This window comes from Stomoxys calcitrans, chromosome 2 (assembly GCF_963082655.1).
Source record: "Stomoxys calcitrans chromosome 2, idStoCalc2.1, whole genome shotgun sequence".
Taxonomy (NCBI): domain Eukaryota; kingdom Metazoa; phylum Arthropoda; class Insecta; order Diptera; family Muscidae; genus Stomoxys; species Stomoxys calcitrans.
In genome coordinates this window covers 9,050,636-9,072,816 of record NC_081553.1, presented here as the reverse complement: position 1 = coordinate 9,072,816, position 22,181 = coordinate 9,050,636, and the positions used below count along the sequence as shown (strand labels likewise).

Here is a 22,181-nt window from a genome sequence, read left to right as displayed (position 1 = left end):
TATATTCATAATTTAGAGAATTTATACTGACGTAGCAATTTTTTTTAAATGTTTTGATTTCCTAAGCCCCTACACTAACAAAAAAGTGGTTCATAGAATTAAAATAAAAAACTTATGCCAATTAAGTAAGTCAACTTTAATATGATTTAGTTAAATTTTGCATAAAACAAGGAAACTGGCAAGTGTTAATCAAATTTTACACATCTTTAGTTAATCGCAAATAGTTCATAAACTTTAATTTGGTAAGTAATTTTACTTAACCGAAATTCAATTAAACAAGTAAAATATTCCTTTAGTAAACAATGCTTTCATTTACTCCTGCTAAATTTTCTTTGCTTTCGGTTCAGCGATCCGTAAAATAGATTTGTGGAACTATAAAAAAAATCACAAATTTTTACTTTAAATTTTGTTAAAATGTAGCTGGTTTGAGTGATTTTTTAACTAAACTAAGCTAAAACACAAACTTCCTAGGGATAGTAAGATTTATAAAAAAAAAATTAAATAAAATAAGTTTATTTTAGTTTTGATCGTGGAAGTGAACGGACATAAATATTTTCTGTGCAAGTACAAATAAACAGTTGAAACAATTTTAAACACTTTTTCAATTACTGAGTAAACAGGATATAAATAAAATTTTGGGTTAAGTCCCTTAGGTGATGACTTTTCCTATTCATTGGGTTGCCCAAAAAGTAATTGCGGATTTTTCATATATTCGGCGTTGACAAATTTTTTCACAGCTTGTGACTCTGTAATTACATTCTTTCTTCTGTCAGTTATCAGCTGTTACTTTTAGCTTGCTTTAGAAAAAAAGTCTAAAAAAAGTATATTTGATTAAAGTTCATTCTAAGTTTTATTAAAAATGCATTTACTTTTACTCCACCATAGGATGGGGGTATACTAATTTCGTCATTATGTTTGTAACACCTCGAAATATGTGTCTGAGACCCCATAAAGTATATGGCCATGTCCGTCCGTCTGTAGCTCCAGCCCATACATGTGAGTTGTAGTATCATTTCGGTCTTATGAAAGTGGTGTAGACAAAGATCACACGGAGTAAAGTAATTCTTACAACGTTTAAGGAAGCCTAAACACTTGAATGCTTCTTTCGACACTTCAAATACATGTTTAGTTCAACGGACTTCACTTTGTATTTTCATGCCAGAACATCAAGAGCTTCTGATTGCTCAACATCTACACCGTTGATAGACAAAGATGGTCGTAATGGGTGAGCGAATCGATTGTGTGACAACAAGCAGCACTGAGTCTTCCGTGCATTAAAATCTACTCGATTCATTCGACCCCACTTAGAAATGGACAGCAAATCCTGGCAAAGTGTATCGTCCATAGCCCGCCTCTTGTCCTCAATCTCTTGAAGACTCGGCCTATGGTGAAATAAGTAGGAATAACAGTGATTACTGTTATCCGCAAATGAGTAGATCAGATTTGATGTGTGACCCACAGATCGTTGATGAAAATAAGAAAAAGGGAAGGAGAAAGAGAAAGAACAGAGCCCTGGGGTAAACCTGCGGTCAATTTGTGCTCATTGGATGAGAACCCTCGAACGACTCGAATAGTGCGATCTCTGAGAAAGCTCGAAATAAATAGAACGAAGCTATTACCGACACCAAATGCGACAAGTATGATAGTAGTGCACCGTGCCAAACCCTATCAAATGCCTTGGACATATACAGAGCCACAACCTTACTCTCACCAAACTGGTGGATTGAGCGACTCCAACGTTCCTACAGAAGTGCCTTGCGGAACCCATACTGTTGGTCGCTAAGAAGGACATTGGACTCTAAATACCTCACAAGATGGTTTTGAGTATATATGAGACTCAAATAAAAGGCAGTTTTTAGTAGAATACGAATCTAACATACACATTTGGTGCACCTCTTGCCAAAGATGGACATGTAGACTGATCATGTCAATAGGCCTGTTCGCGTACTTTTCCAGTAAAAATATGCTAGGAAAATTTGTTAGGAGAGTATTTGAATTTGTATTTATTTTATTGTGATAATACCCATACAAAAGACTAGGTCTTATATAAAGTATGGGTCAGGTAATCGTACATTTTTGATTTGCAACTTAGTTATAAAGTAAAAATTAAGTAATATATTTTAATTTTAACAAATTGAAGGCAGCAATGAAAATTCAGAGATCAAATTAATAAGAGAGAAAAAAATTATAAATTGTATAAAATAACTATATAGTAAATTTTAAATATTGGGTTGCCACATTGTTAAAATGCGAAAATGCATATGTATTGGGTTGCCCAAAAAGTAATTGCGGATTTTTCATATAGTCGGCGTTGACAAATTTTTTCACAGCTTGTGACTCTGTAATTGCATTCTTTCTTCTGTCAGTTATCAGCTGTTACTTTTAGCTTGCTTTAGAAAAAAAGTGTAGAAAAAGTATATTTGATTAAAGTTCATTCTAAGTTTTATTAAAAATGCATTTACTTTCGTTTAAAAAATCCGCAATTACTTTTTGGGCAACCCAATATTTAGGGACAATATTGTGCGATTCCTGGAAATGGCTATGCATTTTGACTTCGAGGGATTCAACTGAAGGCCATTCGCATTCGCCCACGCATTAATATTGTTAAGGTCGTTATTCAGACGATCTATGGTATCATTTATTTTCTCAGCTGACGTGCTTATATACAGTTGAACATCATCGGCATACATATGTATGTATACTACAACGCTGCAACTGTTTGGGAAGGTCATTGCTGTATAAAGAAAAAAGGAGAGGGCCTTATATCGAACCTTGTGGGACACCTCGTGAAACTGGAAGGTAGTATCTAGAATTACGATTTCCAACTGATACAGATTGGCTACGATTGGAAAGATAGGAATGAATCAGATTTGTTGAAGATTCGGAAAATTTAAAAAGTTTAAGACAGAGAATTTTGGGGTCAACAGAGTCAAACGCCTTAGAATGATCTAAAAGAACCAGAAAAGTGATTTTGTTGCGATCAATATTACTTCTTATATCTTCAACAACTTTCAAAAGTGGCCGGAATTCTGATTGGAGGTTGGTTAAAAGTAAGTTATCCGCAATATGTTGCGAAATTTGTTTGTTCAAAAGGTATTCAAATATCTTCGAAATATATGGAAGTATTCTTGATTATTTTTCGGTACCGGGACTACTCTTGCCTGTTTCCAGAATTGTATTGTAGATAGCAGCTCCTTAATATAATATTGTTAAAGAAATAACAAATGTAAGGCAGAATATGGGGAAATATTATTTTTAAAAATTTAGGATCAATTAGATCAGATCCTACAGCATTAGATTTAATTGATTTGACGGCATCGATGATGTCATATGGTTCAAAGTGTCCGAAATCAAAAAGCTGATTTGGAGTAATATCATTATCAATATTACTTAATACATTCCCATAAAAGTTAATACTGGCCCTTGGTAGAGTTATATTTAAAAAACTTTCATTAATTGCATCCAAATCCACGTTATCATCAACTGCTATATTATCTCCCCCTATTCCAATTGACTTAATATGCCTCCAGGTATCTTTTGTAAAATAAATAAGCAATTTTTTGGCTTTAATGGTGGAAGTTACTATTGGGTTGCCCAAAAAGTAATTGCGGATTTTTCATATAGTCGGCGTTGACAAATTTTTTCACAGCTTGTGACTTTGTAATTGTATTCTTTCTTCTGTCAGTTATCAGCTGTTACTTTTAGCTTGCTTTAGAAAAAAAGTGTAAAAAAAGTATATTTGATTAAAGTTTTATTAAAAATGCATTTACTTTCTTTTAAAAAATCCGCAATTACTTTTTGGGCAACCCAATAGGTTCCTTGCGCATTTGTAAGCATTATGAAATTTAAATATCCTAAAACGTTTCCCACGGGAGTATAGATCATTTCTTCTTTCAATTAGTGCTTTAACTTCATTATCGAACCATGGGCTTCCACTACTCTGAATAGTTTTTGTCCTTATTGGGACACATTTGTCAAATAAATTATTTATATTTTGCTGAAAAAAGTTTGCCGTTTGTTCGTCAACAGAGGACATGGTATAGAGCTGATGATAAGAAGTTTACTTTACTCTGTAAGTAAACTTCTTATCATCCTCCATTGGAATACCGAATGTTAAAAAACATAAGTCATGCTTCGAAAATAAGGGTGCCGATAACTGATCATAAAGTTCCGCATCAGATCTTGAACTTACAAAAACTAAGTCGATAAGAGTTTCTGTTGTTGTTGAATAGTGCGTAGGTTGTTGAATAGTGCGTATATAACCCACTCGATTCCATGCTCGTTAACAAGCCTGTTTCTTGGAGAATATTGCAGTTAAAATCCCCAGTGAGTACAATATCACTGTAGTAAGCACAGGCATTACTCTCTTTTGCTATTTATTTGAATTAAACGGCTGATTTTCATAAAACAAACTCTGGCAATTTTCCAAAACCATATAAAATGAAAACAAATATGAGTGGGAGTGAATTTTTGAATTTTATTTAGCTTTTGGTTGGTCTTGTTATTGGTTTAACATTCAATTTTATTATAGTTATTATATAAATGCAAATAATTTTATGCTTTCTGTTCGCTTATCGTATAAATGATTGATTGTTCATGTAGGAAAAATTATTTTAATTATAGTAGTGTAGATTTTTTTATGCAAGTATGTATGTTGCCATAGTTTCATATAAAGAAGAGGCAACCATTGCATTGAAAAAATTTTAAAAATTTAGAGATGATTTTCATGTTGAAGTTTTTAGCAGTTTACTCCAATAATCCCAAAAAGCAGTTTGACTGTTTGGTAAATTGTGGGATTATCTTTTTTTTTTTTGTTTTATTCTTATTTTTTGAAATATTACCATTGGTTTTGACTTATACAAATCGTAGTATTTAATTTGCATTTTTTTTCTGTAGGATTAACGATTGATTGTTTTGGAATATTTCAAATGACGATGCATTATTTTGTTTTGTTTTTTTTCGGTATAGATAACTTTTAAGCGGTCTCCTTTTCTTAATATAATCTACAAACAAATGACTACTTAACCAACTCCTTGTAGTATATTCTCTATTCTATTGAAATAGAAAACCCTGGTCCTTTGTTCACTTAAAAATTACTAGGTTTTTTTGTTTTCTAAACTTGTATCAAAAAAAAAATATACAAAAATTCACTTTTAAACATAACAACAAAAAACAGATGGTACTTTAAAATATATGCATTAATAGTAGTTTTTTTTTTCTTTGTTTTATTTAAAGACTATTATACACTTATATAAAATTAAAGAGTTTAGGTGGTTTTTAGTTACACTGTGTTGGAAATTAATGTTTGCCAATTTTTATTAATTAATATAGAAACTAGTTTAAAATGAAGCAACAATTAAGCCATTTTTTGTATAAAAATAATTTATGATAACCTAATATGTAAATAAGTCGCAATAACAAAAACCTTGAATTTGGTTTTTTTCTTCAAATCAAATGCATGGAGTGCAAAAAATTATATTAAGAATTTCTATAAATGAAATACACAAAAGTTTATGGGGTATGCTCTTGGTTTCCCTTTTCCTTATAAACAATTTTCTTATTATCACATAAATAAGGATGCCAAATCCGGAAAAAAATCCTTTATTATTCAAAACTCCTTTGATGAAAAATTATGAAATCTCGACACGTCATTCTAGGAGTGAAAGGAAAAGTGAAATCAAAACCAGAATTCAGTATGCAGTTAAAGTAGAAGGAAATGGTAGATTAATGGATTGTGTCGTCACTCATCGGATATATCCACAAATGCTCGATATCAAGACTAATGGATCCCCAGCAAAAAAAATTGAAAGTTACTCTAATAGAACAGTCGATCTTCTATATAAAAAATAATGAGCCTAATTTTGAATAACAATCGCCTGGGAGTTTATCCCTACTCCCTTTTCCCCTATTCTAAATAATAATTTCCTGGGAATTTTTCCCCTTCTCCCTTTTCCCATATTCTAAACAAACTTCGAAAAAGTGAAATATCTCCCAGGAGGAAAAAATAGCTATTCTGAATCGAAATAAAAGGGAGAACAAGACTATAAAACTTGCGAAAAATTCCCCCAAACAAATAAAAGGGAGTTAGGAGAAGAAATTAGGAATTTAATTGATTAAAAAAAAAAAAAAAAAACAAGTAAAAATGCATTAAGTTTGGCCGGGCCGAACTTTGGATACCCACCACCTCGGGTATATATGTAAACCCCATTTCGTCACCATCAGGCGAAAATTGGATAACTTATGCACCCAAATTCGGCACGGACATTGAGTCTAATATATATGTCACTATTCAATGTTGTAACACAAAATAATAAATATTTGTCTTTTTGGCAGATATATGCAATTATAAACCGATCTGAACCATATTAAGGTCGGATATCGTTAGGCTCAGAAAAACTTAGTGTTTCAAATTTCAGCGAAATCGGGTAATAAATAAAGCTTCTATTGGCTTCAGACCCCAGATCGGTTTATATGGTAGCTATATCTAAATATAGTCCCAACTGAACCATATTTAGGTCGGGTGTCAGGAGGCTAAAAATAACTTACTTTTTCAAATTTTAGCGAAATCGGATAAAAAAATAAAACTTTTATGGACTTCAGACCCTTTATCGGCATGGAATGGTAGCTATATATATATGGTAGCTATATCTAAAGATAGTCCGAACTGAATTATATTTACGTCAGATGTCGGGAGGATTAATTAACCCACCGTTTTAAATTTCAGCGAAATCGGGTCTTAATAAAGCTTTTTTGGGCTTCAGACCCTTTATCGGGAGATAGGTCTACATGGCAGCTATATCTAAATATGGACCGATCTTATCGATATTTACGTCAGATGTCGGGAGGCTTAAAATAAACAACCATTTTAAATTTCAGCGAAATAGGGTAATAAATAAAGCTTTTATGGGCTTCAGACCCTTTATCGGGAGATCGGTCTCTATGGCAGCTATATCTAAATATAGTCCGTTCTAAACCATATTGGGGTCAGTTGTCGGGAAGCCTTAAGCTACTCACTGTTTCAAATTTCAGCAAAATCGGATGAAAAATAAAGTATGTATGGGCATTAGACCACTTATCGGAAAATCGGTCTATATAGCAGCTATATCCAAATATGGTCCGATTTGGCCGGTACAAGAACTTAACCAGCGTGCATCAAAAAGTCGTATCGGTGCCAAATTTGAGCTCAATATTTAAATTTTTGTAGGCTTTAGAGTGATTACAACAGACGGATGGACAGACATCGCTAAATCGTCTTAGAATTTTACAACGATGCGAAATATATATACTTTGTAGGGTCGGAAATTGATATTTCGATGTATTGCAAACGGAATGACTAAATGAATATACCTACGCTGGTGGATATAAAAATGGTACCACTTCTTTCTATTTTTTGCAAATTTTGCCATGAACATTCCACTAAAGAACAGAGGCAAACTTCTCGCATATCAATGAGTGCAGTCAGATTCAAGTTTAAGCTCAATGATAAGGGGCCTCCTTTTTATAGCCGAGTCCGAACGGCGTGCCGCTGCGCGACACCTCTTTTAGAGAGAAGTTTTACATGGCATAGTACCTCACAAATGTTGCCAGCATTAGGAGGGAAAACCACCGCTGAAAATTTTTTTTTGATGATCTCGCCAGGATTCGAACCCAGGCGTTCAGCGTCATAGGCGGACATGCTATTTACGAAATTTATTTTCACTTTTTCACCCAATCAAGTAAAAATTTTGTTAGGTTCTCCCGTTTTAAATGTGTCATGTACTAACCATAGATGCGGAATGTGTGCCCCGCATGCAACCAGGGACTATTTATCTGTCCACCAGACCACTCTGAAAGCATCTAATTTAGCCAACGATTGTTGGAAGAAGACGGAAAATTGTTATCACAACATCTTGGTTATTTTTCCATTTTATGTTTTTTTTTCCAAAAAATAATTGTCTAATGTTTACCAAAAATAAAACAGCTGTTTTCGAAAATTCGAAATTCCCTCTCCCAAATTTTCCTATTCAATCAGAATAGAAGGATTTTATTTGAGGGAGAAATTAATTTTTATTCAGAATTGGGCTGAATATTTTTAGCCTCCTCAGCGAATTTACTACAAAATTACGATTTTGAATCCATCTTTGTCCGAAGTGGGTATGTTGGATATTTTTGTGAAAATATTGGGGTAGTATTTATTTTTTCGTTTTCAGAAAATTGCATATCTGAAAATTGAACCTAAAAATAAAATTTCATTAAGGGCGCTCACACCACTTTAGGATTTAAAATTCTCGTTAACACCTCGGCTATAACCATTCAAAATTTCAAAGAGATATCTCTTCCCGTTCTCAAACGGCAGATTTTTTCGAAGTTTTTTTTTCGATTCCATTAAACACACAGTGGTATAATTATTTTTAGCACTTAGGTCAAATTGAACCTAATTTTGATCAATTTCTCCACAACTTAGTTTCTCTATATAGTAGCATTTGTTCGGTTTCCACGTTATATAGAAGTTCGACTGTTCTCCCAAAGTGACAAAATGCCCTACATCATGGGAAGTAATGTAGAATAACATTTTAAACGTTTCTATGAAATATGAATTGGGGGAGTTATGCTTGATTGAGTGTTGTATGTACAACATTTTTGCTGGATTGTAATGGGCAACACTGTGAGCTCAGGAGATACGGGGATATCTTGTGTCTAGTATCATCCTCTTCCAAAATACGCTAATTCAAGTAGAAACAGTTTTAAATGTCAAAAAATACAACATGCACAACGGGGAATGTTTCATATTTTCTATCGGAATAAACTTTCAGTTTTAGAGCACGTGGCTCCTCAATCTCGTATTATTTGAGTCAAGATATGAAAGAAAAGCTTTTTTCCAGGAAAGAATTCTAAAAAAAATCTATTATAGCTTGGAGTTAAGAAAATTAAAAAGAATTTAATTTTTGAAGATTTGTTTCGAATTTGGTCTTTGGAGAAAATTTCATTAAAATTTTTGTCGTTAGAGAAAATTTTATTAAAATTTAATCCTTGAAAAAAAAAATATTATTGGAATTTGTCTCGTTGCATGCCCCCAGAGTTTTTAACCACCTTTTTTCTATACATAGATTGTTTAAGTAAAACAAATTATTTATTCATCTCCTTCTCGCTGCAAACAAATGCAAAATCGCAAATTTGCCCATGAACTCCATTAAGGAACAGCGGGTATACTTCTCTCATATCAATGAGTGCTCTACGATAGAAGTTTAATTTCAATGATAAGGACCTTCTCTTTGTTGCAGACTTCGATCGGCTTGTTGCTGAGCGACACCACTTCCGTAAGTTAACACGGCTGATTACGTAAGGGAGGATCGCCACCTCCACATATTGATATGTGGCTACAACAACAACATCTCACAAGTATCGTCAGCACTAAGAGGGGAAATCACAGCTAAAGCCCCGACGGCGGACATGCTAAGGCCTGAATGCAGACAGTTTAAATACAGTCCAAAACGGATAAGTGAAATGATAAAACTGAATCCATTTTGTTTCACTTATCCGGAATTTTCGCTTAAGCATGGTTCGGATAAATGAAAATGGTTTTCAAATTTTTCGCCTTCGACAACCATAATACCATTTTGTAAAAATATCGAAATTCGACTACGGCTCCGACAACCGGTACGTATAACCGGCTGTCATAAAATTAAGTAGCAACTGTTCTTCCCACCATGTTTCACTTAAGCGAAATTTTCGACAGTACACATTACACAGCAATTAAATTAAATTTATTGAGATCTGCGCGTTGTATACATAACGCAAAACAGCAGCCAAGTCAGGGTGATGATATAAGGTTAGTAGAAACAAATTCAAAGATTTTAGAGTTCTATAGCAAAAATGTTAGGGCCCTTTTAATATGACCTTAAAAATAGACGAAAGGGTCCAAATTTTGCGATATATCCGAGATATATTTCATAGATGGGAGGGTTATTTATGCGAATTTTTGTTTTATAATAACCGAAAAACACAAATGGCATATTAAAATTAGGGGTCAAATAACCAGCGAGCACACACCTACTCATGAACCTCCAAACGGACTTATAGACCAACCGGCTCAATATGGAACTTAAATGAAACGTTTTAAGGAGTAGATTACGTATCTGATATACAAATTTGAGCCAAATATTAGTATGCCCGTCCTACCCCCAAAAACCACACGAAACGGGTTATAGACTTATTGGTACAATATAAGACATAAATTAAAGGTCGCAGGTGTTGTTTGGGGTTTTGTTCTACTGACCTAATACCATGACCCTGACTTCGAATGCTCTAACCCCTCAACCTTGATTTTAAACATGTTCCTCAGTGTAATTGTTTTTTTACTCTACTATGTCATAGTCAATAAATGTATTTCTTTAGGTAGACTCAATTATTTGTGAAAAACATACCATGACAATCCGACGACATTATTCTGCACAAATATTTATCCCAAACTTAGTTGTAGTGCAGACCACAAAAAATTTTTATTTTTTCATCGATCAAAGCATTTTGATCTTCCCTCTAACTTTTTGGGAAATCCGAAGAAAATTGCAATAATAAGAATAATCCGATTAAAAGTTTTAATTCTCGAAAGAAAACTTGTCACAACCTAGAGCTGGCAAAATATCGATGGCACTATCGATATTTAATTTTTTGACTGAATATCGATTGATATTTTTTCGATGGATACTATCGGAAAAGTTAAATGTTTTGCAAAACTAACAAGCTAATAAAACAAAAATAAGCAATCCGACACTAAATGTATCCTTTAAGATACATCGCTCCTATAGAGGGCGCAATTTTCATCCGATAAGGCTAACATTTTGTACAATGATTTCTCTCATGACTTCCAACTGACTTTATTAACTTTGGTTTTTTTTGGTCTGTGCATTGATATTGCTTCCATACAAATCGATCTCCAGATTTTTACTTCTCATTTTCGTTTGAAAGAAAGAGTGATTTAAGGTCCGTGTAATGCAGGGCTGCCAGGGGTCAAACTTTTTAATAAAACAACCGAACCGCTATAACTTTTAAACAAATAAATGGCTTTAGAAAACGCCCAAAGATGTTTTTTGTTTGAAGAATTTTCCATGTTTTCATAAAAAATATTTTTTCTTAATATTTGGTTTTTCAAAAATGTTTCCTATTTCATTACCTTTCTGCGCTAACTAACCTCTGTGCTAAGATGGCTTTTTAATCATTGTATCAACTATTGGCATAATCGGGTGAAAAACACGCTTGGCGAGAGTAGAGTTGGACACCCTACTGTCGCCCAGCAACACCCGGGTTCCCCACTGAACCCGTTCATGTAACTCCAAGAATAACTTTAGAGCTCCTACCCAATAAGAGAGATATACTCCATCCGCGGTCGGATGTAGGTAGTATAGATGTTAAGAAGATTAGAGAAATTGAAATAATTTTGTACCGTTTAAGGAAACCCATACATTTTTATGCTTCTTTCGATACTTCGAATGCATGTTTTGACCAACGGACATCACACTGTATCTTTATGCCTTGAACATCGAAAGCATCCGATTGCTCTATTTTTATGCCGTCCAAAGGTATTGAAGATTGCAGTGGATCAGAGAATCGCTTGTAAGGCAAGACACCTCAACGCGTCTTTCGTGCATTAAAAAGGAATGACCAAAAAACCCAATTGGTACCCAATTTGTTGGAATCGGCCTATGAGCGAATGCAAAAAAACCACGCGAAACGGCGAATATGAATGACTCAGACTGCAGGTCATCCAGCAAATCAGTAAACTGGATTTGAAGTCAGACCTAATAGATCTTCAATGAAAATAAAAAAAGAGGAGGCAAGAAATGAGAATGCATCAACAACACGTATAGTGCGATATCTAACAAATCTGAATTGAAATAAACACTTAAAGGCAAAATTCAAATTTCGTGTTATTCTGTAATTTATTTGCCTCCGATCATCGAAGGCCACCGCAGCGCAGAGGTTAGCGCCTATGACGCTGAACGTCTGGGTTCGAATCCCGGCGAGACCATCTGAAAAAATTTTCAGTGGTGGTTTTCCCCTCCTTATGCTGGCAACATTTGTGAGGTACTATGCCATGTAAAACTTCTCTCCAAGGAGGTGTCGTACTGCGGCACGCCGTTCGGACTGGGCTATAAAAAGGAAGCCCCTTATCATTGAGCCCAAACTTGAATCGGACTGCACTGATTGATATGTAAGAATTTTGCCCTGTCCTTTGTGGAATTTTCATGGGCAAAATTTGCATTTGCATTTGCCTTCTACAGTTTAATAAAAGAAATATGTTGTGGTAGAAAACAAAATAATATAAAAGTAGGCTCCACACTCTTTCGACAAAAAGATAAGATGTACTTTCGAGTGCAATTAACTTATATATTCATCGTTTTCGCCAAATTTGAAAGTCGAATTCGACTTATGTGATACCAAAAATGTAAAAGAATATTCGTCTTCGACAACCATTAAACCATTTCGAAATTCGACTACGGCAAAAGGGTGATTACTGACACTAAAAGCGTTTAGCTTTGATATAATTACACCGTGCCAGACCCCACCAAAAGCCTTGGAGACATCGACTTCAATAAATGCGCTTTTTATGGCCCCAGACCTTTAATCGACAGATGGTGCTAGACCCCACCAAAAGCCTTGGAGGCATCGACTTCAACATTCTGACAGAAATGCCATTACGTCTCCGGTAGAGCGATTTCTGTCGATAGCTTGGAAGATCGTTGGATTCTAAGTACATCACAAAATAGTGGTTAACCATGCTCTTGATAACCTTGGAGAGCACAGATAATATCTATATTGGTCGATAATTCGCTGGGTTGTTCGCCTTTTTGGGGATCAGTTGAAAGCTCGCAACCTACACCACTACTGTGGTGCAGGGTATCATAACTTGGTGCATTTGTTTGTAACACCCAGAAGGAAGAGAGATAGACCCATTGATAAGTATATCGATCGACTCAGAACCACTTTCTGATTCGATTTAGCTAAGTCCGTCTGTCTGTGATAATTTGTGTACAAAGTACAAGTCGCAATTTTCATCCGAACGTCTTCAAATTTGTTACAGGTATGATTTTCGGTCTAGAGACAAAGCCTATTGAAATTGGAAACAATGTTCGTCCGATTTTCAATAATAATGCTATAAAATGGTCATTTGTTAACCGATTCTCTCGAAATTTGGCAGGAAGGCTGTTGACTCTCGACATTACTGGTGAATATCATGGAAATCGGTTCAGATTTAGATATAGCTCTCATATGTATATCGCCATTTTTCACTTCTAGCGCCATTGCAAGCGCATTGTTTGACCAATCTTGCCAAAATTTTGCACAACGCTTTCCTCGACGGCTATCACATTTTCGGAGAAGTTTGCTCGAGATCGGTTCAGGATTAGATATAGCTCCCATATATATGTTAGTCCGATTTTGAGAAACATTGCAAGAAAGTTCTCATTTTATAACCAATTCTCTCGAAATTTTGCAAGAAGGGTTTTTTATGACTCTTGGTGTTACTGATGAATTTCATAGAAATCGGCCTAGATTTACAAATAGCTATCATATACGTATATCGCTAGATTTTCACCCCAGGAGCCACTGCAAGCGCATTGTTTGACCAATCTAGCCAAAATTTTGCACAACGCTTTCCGCGACGACTACCACATTATCTGAGAAGTTTGCTTGAAATCGGTTCAGACTTAGATATAGCTCCCATATATATGTTCGTAAGATTTTAGGTTAGGTTGGGAGGCCACCGTAGCGCAGAGGTTAGCATGTCCGCTTATGACGCTGAACGCCTGTGTTCGAATCTTGGCGAGACCAACAAAAAAAATTTTTACCGGTGGTTTTCCCCTCCTAATGCTGGCAATGCTGGTGAGGTACTATGCCATGTAAAACTTCTCTCCAAAGAGGTGTCGCACAGCGGCACGCCGTTAAGAACTCGGCTATAAAAAGGAGGCCCCTTATCATTGAGCTTAAAAACTTGAATCGGACTTCACTCATTGATATGTGAGAAGTTTGCCCCTGTTCCTTAGTGGAATGTTCATGGGCAAAATTTGCAATTTGCATTTTAGGTAATTTGCAATATTGTTGTAATTTTTCAACCATAGTTATTACAGTTTGAACTTAATTGCTCGAAATTTGATAGGGATTGTTTAATAGGACTTCTGAAAATATCCGCCGAGGTCCATCAAAAGTTGGATATAGCTCCCACATTGTACTTTTTGGATATAGCTCCCACATTGTACTTTTTGGATATAGCTCCCACATTGTACTTATAGGGTAGGTGTAGGGTATTATACAGTAGGCATCGCGCGACTTTTGCCCTTCCTTATTGCTTTTCCTATGATTTTACTGTTAATACCGTTGGAATCAATTCTTCGTTCAATGTTCTGTAATTTTTTTTCTTTTTAGGTATAATAATGGGAATAATGAGAAAATTGACAGGATTAACCCTACGATAGTCCCAATTGAAACCGAAAAGTTTAAAATAATGTAAAAGAAACCAAATACCTTAGAAAAATTCGATTTAATTGGAAAAAATGTGTGACATAACCGTTTTTAATATCGCCATTTGTCCAATAATTATAAAAAAAAAATATTGTGGATTCTATTAAACCCCTTAAACAAATCAAAAATTATATACGTCTGTCTTTAAATGCAAAATAACATTTTCTCTAAGATTTGAACTTAAAAAAGGCAGCCATTTGCAAAAAATACTTTGTGATATTCTAGCATATAACAATTTTTTTTTATTTCCATATTTTGTTTTGTTTTTCACATTTGTTCTATAAAACTTCCAAGACATTATAAAAACTTGTCACTTTATTGTTAGCAAAAATGTTGAATGCGAAAATTAATAGGTAAAAAAAAAAATACAACAACACATTTAGTGTGTATGTATATTGATCGGCGTTTATGTGTGTGTGTGTGTGTACAAAAATAAACGAATCTTATGAACCAAATGATGTACTTATTTTAGATAAATTTATGCACTTTAGTCTTAGTTTTTTTACGTTCTTTAGTTTTAGTCAATTTCTATGTGTGTATGTGTATAACAGTGTTGCATTTAGTATAACTTACAATAACTTACAAGAAAAAAACAAAACTAACTCAAGAAAATGATTTGATGAAAGATTGTTGATTGTTTCGCTTATCATTGCTATCGACGAGAAGTAGAGTAGCATTTAAGGTAGTTGTTGTTGGTAGGTGGTAGGGGTGTTGCTGTTGGGGTTTGGATGAGGTTGGGTTTGTTGTGCTGCTGCTGCTGCTACCTTGCTTAAATCCAATGACTTTTATAACTACCCACGCTATTAATAATATAAAAGGTGTTCTTGTTGCTATAGTTGGCTTTTAGTTGGTTGGTGTTTTTTTTTTTTTTGTTCTGTTTTGATTGATTTTCATTTGTTTGTTTACAATAATTCCTTTTTGTTTTTGTAATTTGTTGTATAAATTATATAACTTAAAATTCATATCCAAGAGTTTTTCCTTAAACAATTGTTGTTAAATTTGTTTTTGTTGCTGTAGGTTTATTTTTTTTTTGTATGTATTTACTCGTATGTTTAGAATTTGTTGCTAAAAACTATATAAAATTAATTTAAATATTTTAATAGGCTTAAATCGAGTGTTTTGTTGGTTTAGCTTATTTGACTTTTCTCTGATGCAGACTAGAGCTACTGGTATCTGGATTAAGAATAGCTTCATTGGATGAGATGACGCCTTCCTTGAGTATATGGTTACCACCATTGGCAAAGCCATTGGAGTAGATGCCATTTTTCAAATGGCCATTCGTGAAAGTGTTTTCAGTTTCATCCTCCAAAATGGGCTGCAACGATAAAGAAAATAATAACAAAAATGATTAGTTTGATTTAAATGGTAGAGTAGAAAACAAGTAAGATCGTGTTTAGTTCGGCCGGGCCGAATCTTATATACCCTCCACCATGGATCGCATTTGTCGAGTTCTATGCGCGGTATCTCTTTTTAGGCAAACAAAGAATATTGAATAAGAGCTATATCAAATTATAGTCCGATTCGGACGGTAAATGAATGCTGAACATTGTAGAAGTCATTGTGTAATATTTCAGTTCATTCGGATAAGAATTGCGCCTTGTAGCGGCTCAAGAAGCAAAATCGGGAGATCGTTTATATGGGAGCTATTGGTCGATTCAGACCATATTACACACGTATGTTGTAGGTAATGAGAGAAGCCGTTGTAGATCGACTAAAATTGGATGACGATCAAGAATATATATACTTTATGGGGTCTCAGACGCATACAAACAGAATGACGAAATTAGTATACCCCCATCCTATGGTGGAGGGTATAAAAAGAGAGTCTACGCCTACAACATCACACTTTTTGTAAATGATTTTTTCATACCGGGTAGCTAACACAAGGTGCTACCAAGTTCACACTGGTATATCTGTCAAAATAGAAATGACAGTTACGTAGTTGTTTTATTGTCAGCTCCTTACATTGTTTACAAGCCACCAAAAGCATTTGCTTCTAAGCTCATTTGAAAAGAAAGCTATTCGTGATAGAGTTCAAGCGTAGTAGTGTGATTGATTGCATTATATTTAGATCAAAAATTAAAAACGGCTATTGTTGGCGAACTCAAACATCTCAAAGTAAACAAAATGTTTATGTATCGCACCATAAATCGCCGCAGTGGCAATCAATTGACCAGAGATCGTGAAAGTGTTCAATGTGTATTGAAAAACTAGCTCCAACAAAATTTCAAAAAGACGATTTTATACCAAACCAAGTAAAAAGGCGTTAAGTTTGGCCGGGCCGAACTTTGGACAGCCACCACCTCGGGCATATATGTAAACCACCTTTCGTCAAAATCCGGTGAAAAATGCGTACCTTATGCCCCATAGCAGCTATATCGAAATATGTTCCGATATGGACAACAAACTAATAAGTACAAGTAATTTTTCAATTGTGTATAACAAAATATTGATTTTTTTAGTAGCTATATCTAAAAATAAACCGTTCTGAACCATATACGACACGGATGTCGAAAAACCTAACATAAGTCACTGTGTCAAATTTCAGTGAAATCGGATTACAAATGCGCCGTTTATGGAGCAAAGACTTCGGTCTATATGGCAGCTATATGCAAATGTGGACAGAAAAATATTCAAGAGCCTACCCCAACTCACATTTCGGCAAAATCGGACAATAACTGCGCATTTTATGGACCCAAAACCTTAAATCGAAAGATCGGTCTATATGGCAGCTGTGGCCCAATCTGGACAGATCTGAGCCAAATTGAAGAAGAATGTCGAAGGGCCCAAATTTTGGCGACATCGGACAATAAATGCGCCTTTTATGGTCCCAAAACCTTAAGTCGAGAGATCGGTCTATATGGCAGCTATATGCAAATCTTGATAGATCTATGCCATATTGCAGAAGTATGTCGAAGGGGTTAACTTAACTCACTGTCCTACATTTCGGCGACATCGGGCAATTAATGCGCCTTTTATGAACCCAAAGCCTTAAATCGAGAGATCGGTCTATATGGCAGCTATATTTGAATCTGGAACGATATGGGCCAAATTGAAGAAGGATGACGAAGATCCTAACACAACTCAATGTCCCGAATTTCGGCGACATCGGACAATAAATGCGCCTTTTATGGTCCCAAAACCTTAAGTCGAGAGATCGGTCTATATGACAGCTATATTCAAATCTGCACCGATTTGGGTCAAGTTGCAGAAAAATGTCTAAGGGCCTAACACAACTCACTGCCCCAAATTTCGGCGAAATCGGACAATAAATGCACCTTTTATGGCCCCAAAACCTTATGTCGAAAGATCGGTCTATATGGCAGCTATATGCAAATCTTGATAGATCTATGCCATATTGCAGAAGTATGTCGAAGGGGTTAACTTAACTCACTGTCCTACATTTCGGCGACATCGGGCAATTAATGCGCCTTTTATGAACCCAAAGCCTTAAATCGAGAGATCGGTCTATATGGCAGCTATATTTGAATCTGGAACGATATGGGCCAAATTGAAGAAGGATGACGAAGATCCTAACACAACTCAATGTCCCGAATTTCGGCGACATCGGACAATAAATGCGCCTTTTATGGGCTCAAAACCTTAAAACGAAAGATCGGTCAATATGGCAGCTATATCCAAATCTGGACCGATCTGTTCCATATTGAAGAGGAATGTCGAAAGGCCCAACACAACTCACTGTGCCAAATTTCGGTGATATCGGACAACAAATGCGCTTTTTATGGGCGCTCAAAACCTTAAATTGAGAGATCGGTTTATATGGCAGCTATGTTCAAATCCGGACCGATCTGTGCCATATTTGCAGAAGTATGTCGAGGGGCTTAACTTAACTCGCTGTCCTAAATTTCGGCGACATCGGACAAATGCCCATATATGGGCCCAATAATAAATGCGCTTTTTATTGGCTCAAAACCTTACATTGAGAGATCGGTCTATATGGGCCTAAGACCCTAAATCGGCGGATCGGTCTATATGGGGGCTATATCAAGATATAGTCCAATAAAGCCAATCTTCCAACTTAACCTGCTTATGGACAAAAAAAGAATCTGTGTAAAGTTACAGCTCAATATCTCTATTTTTAAAGACTGTAGACGGACAGACGGACGGGCATGGCTAGATCGTCTTAGAATTTTACGCTGATATAGTGTCGGAAATGAATATTTCTATGCATTGCAAACGGAATTACAAAATGAATATTCCCCCATCCTTCGGTGGTGGGTATAAAAAAAAGGTTTGACCTAAAATAGTAAAGGAGTTGCGGCACTTGCACGAACGCGGTGAACTCTCCAACATCGTGTTCTCTGACGATAAAATTAACGGGAACACATTTCGGATGCTGCCTTGGAGCCGTGAGCACACAACCATTACAATCGTAGACCATGAACATACCAACAATACTCATTTCATTGTAATCGGGCAATAAATGTGGTTTTTATGGGCCCAAGACCTTAAATCGATAGATTGATATTTTTAGATATATATATCCTCATATAGTCCAATCTAGACCATACTCGGCATGATGGGGGAAAACATAACTCCCTGTGCCAAATTTCAGCAAAATAGGGCAATAAATGCGCCTTTTATAAGCATAAGATCTTAAATCGGTAGATCGATCTATAGGGGGGCTACATAAAGATATAGTCTGATATAGCCCATCTTCAAAAAAAAAAACAAAACTATGCAACGTTTCAACTGCAAATGCAAATTTTGCCCATGAACATTCCACTCAGGAACAGAAGCAAACTTTTCACGTATCAATGAGTGCAGTCCGATTCAAGTTTTAAGCACAATGATAAGGGGTCTCCTTTTTTAAAGACGAGTCCGAACGGCGTGCCGCTGTGCGACACCCCTTTGAAGAGAAGTTTTACATGGCATAGTACCTCACAAATGTTGCCAGCATTAGGAGGGAAAAACCACCGTTGAAAAGTTTTTCTGATGGTCTAGCCAGGATTTGAACCCAAGCGTTCAGTGTCTAGGCGGACATGCTAACGTTTCAACTAATTATCTTAATTTTTAATGACTATAGCATGATTTCAACTAAAGAACGGACGGGTGGGTACACAGAAAAAATATAGGCCTTTATTTGGCCTTTAAACATGGTGTTGACTTATAAAAACTTTTCGAACAAGGCGTTTAATTACTTTAATAATGTTTGTCATAGAAATTAGTTTTTTTTTTATCGCGGGAAGTGATTGGTAAACAATGATTTTTTAATGAAAACAGTTAAAGAAAAGGCGACTTTCAAATAAATTAGTTTATGGGGTTGATAACGGCTTTAATTGGATATTTGAGCTTATCATAAATTCAAACTGCAAAACTGTTAATTAATAATACAAAATTCTTTATGGTTTGGTATGGTTTTCAGCAAGTGTTTTTAATTGAATGTACAAATGTGTTAATTGAACCAATTTTTAATTTTTTCTATGTATAAAAGTATGCCAATATGGTTGCACTGAAGAAAGCTATTGAACGGGAATTGGCAGATCGATTCAGGCATAACAGATGGTGTTAACGAGCAAACTTGAATGGATTTTGAAATTTAGATACTTGCACAAATTTTTGTCATTTGAATCAATAAAAAAGGGTTTTTAAAACAAACAAAAAAATTTTATCGTTTTAATTGGTAACATCTCATGTTAGTAACTCTGTAGGGTAAGGCACGAGGCGAACTAGACATGTCCGTCCGTCTGTCTGTCGAAAGCACGCAAACTTTTGAAGGAGTAGAGCTAGCCGCTTGAAATTTTGCACAAATACTTTTTATTGATGTAGGTCGGTTGGGATTGTAAGTGAGCCAAATCGGTCCATTTTTTGATATAGCTGCCATATAAACCGATCTTGGGTCTTGACTTTTTGAGCCTCTAGAGAGCGCAATTCTCGTCCGATTTTATTGATATTTTGCATATAGTGTTTTGATATCGCTTCCAACAACAGTGCTAAGCAATCACTTCCAACAACTGTGCAAATCGGTCCATAACCTGATATAGCTGCCATATAAACCGATCTTGGGTCTTGACTTCTTAAGCTTTTAGAAGGCGGAATTCTTATCTAATTTGGCTGAAGTTTTGCACATAGTGTTTTGATATCAAAATATCCAAATCGGTCCATAACCTGATACAGCTGTCATATTAACCGATATAGGGTTTTGACTTCTTGAGCCTCTAGAGAGCGCAATTCTCATCCGATTTGGCAAACATTTTTTGAAACGGCTCCTCCCATGGCCTTCAACATACGTGTGCAATATGGTCAGAATCGATCTATAGCTTGTTACAGCTCCCATATAAACCGATCTCCTGATTATGCTTCTTGAGCCCCGAATCGGACTATAACTTGATATAGCTCCTCCTCCGTCCTTATTCATTATTCTTTGTTTGCCTAAAAACAGATACTGCGCAAAGAATTCAACAGATGCGATCATGGTGGAGGGTATATAAGATTCGGCCCGGCCGAACTTAGCACGCTCTTACCATCCACCATAGGATGGGGGTATACTAATTTCGTCATTTTATTTGTAACACATCGAAATATGCGTCTAAGACCCCATAAAGTATATATATGTCCGTCCGTCCGTCTGTCTGTCGAAAGCACGCTAACTTTCGAAGGAGTAAAGCTAGCCGCTTGAAATTTTGCACAAATACTTTTTATTAGAGTAGGTCGGTTGGTATTGTAAATGGGCCAAATCGGTCCATGTTTTGATATAGCTGCCATATAAACCGATCTTGGGTCTTGACTTCTTGAGCCTCTGGAGGGCGCAATTCTTATCCGAGTTTTTTTTAAATTTTGCACGTAGTGTTTTGGTATATTTTCCAACAACATCGGTCCAATTTTTTGATATAGCTGCTGAAATTTCGTTTGGTATATTTATAAAAGAGAAAAAGCGACCCGGTTTGACTAATACTTTTTATAATAATTTTTTATACCTTCATCATTGGATATGACTATAATGGCTATGCAATTCCCTAATCATAATCTACTAAATAACAGCACAATTTTGTTTTATAATTAACCTCGAATCATTGCACATTCCTTACAATCAATTGTAGTCATATAGAATATTTTAGTTGTTCGATAACATGTTGTTATATAAATGTGATAATGATTTTGAATAATTATCAAGTACATACTATTATCAACTGAATTATTACAATGCATAGGAGGAGTGGAAAAAGTATAGTTCCACACTCAGTTATTAAAAAAAAATTCCCTGCATTATGGAAATTAAGAATAATTTTTAGTCTAAGCTTGAAAAACATTATTATGTAAAATTATTAAATAAATATGCAAAGCTATCGAATTGTAGGCTTTCGAGTCGATGCATTAAACTCTTCAAAAGAATTTTTTTTTATTATTTTTCACCTCGGGGCACCTTCGCTGTTGGCTAGATGGCTAAACGTCAGCGCTTGTCAATCAGAATTTTTGCGTAGAAATCAAGAGGCACTTACCATTTACTGGGGAGGGGTACTTAAGCACAACACCACACCACCCGACTGAGGGTGTTTGTCTCTAATGTTTCCAATGTTTGCCATTAATATTTTCCTATTATAGGTAATTGTGTTTAATTAACACTTTGATGTTAAACCGGACCTAAATGTTCAAGTAATCGACACTTGTTGGGCTACGATTCGTTAGGCTTCCTTCAATATTTGCTTAGAAGTAAACAATAACAACGA

The 22,181-nt window shown here is 35.4% G+C and overlaps 1 protein-coding gene across 4 annotated transcripts in view; it reads right to left on the bottom strand.

Moving 5' to 3' along the window:
• Positions 1 to 15,491: 15,491 nt before the first annotated feature.
• LOC106084351 (elongation of very long chain fatty acids protein 7) overlaps positions 15,492 to 22,181 on the bottom strand; it is a 113,772-nt gene continuing 107,082 nt past the window's right edge. For all 4 annotated transcript variants that reach the window (XM_013247972.2, XM_013247998.2, XM_013247981.2 and 1 more), the window contains one exon: positions 15,492 to 15,808. In XM_013247972.2, coding sequence (XP_013103426.1) covers positions 15,626 to 15,808 — 183 coding nt within the window. In that variant the 3' untranslated portion in view covers positions 15,492 to 15,625. The remainder of the gene's footprint in view (positions 15,809 to 22,181) is intronic.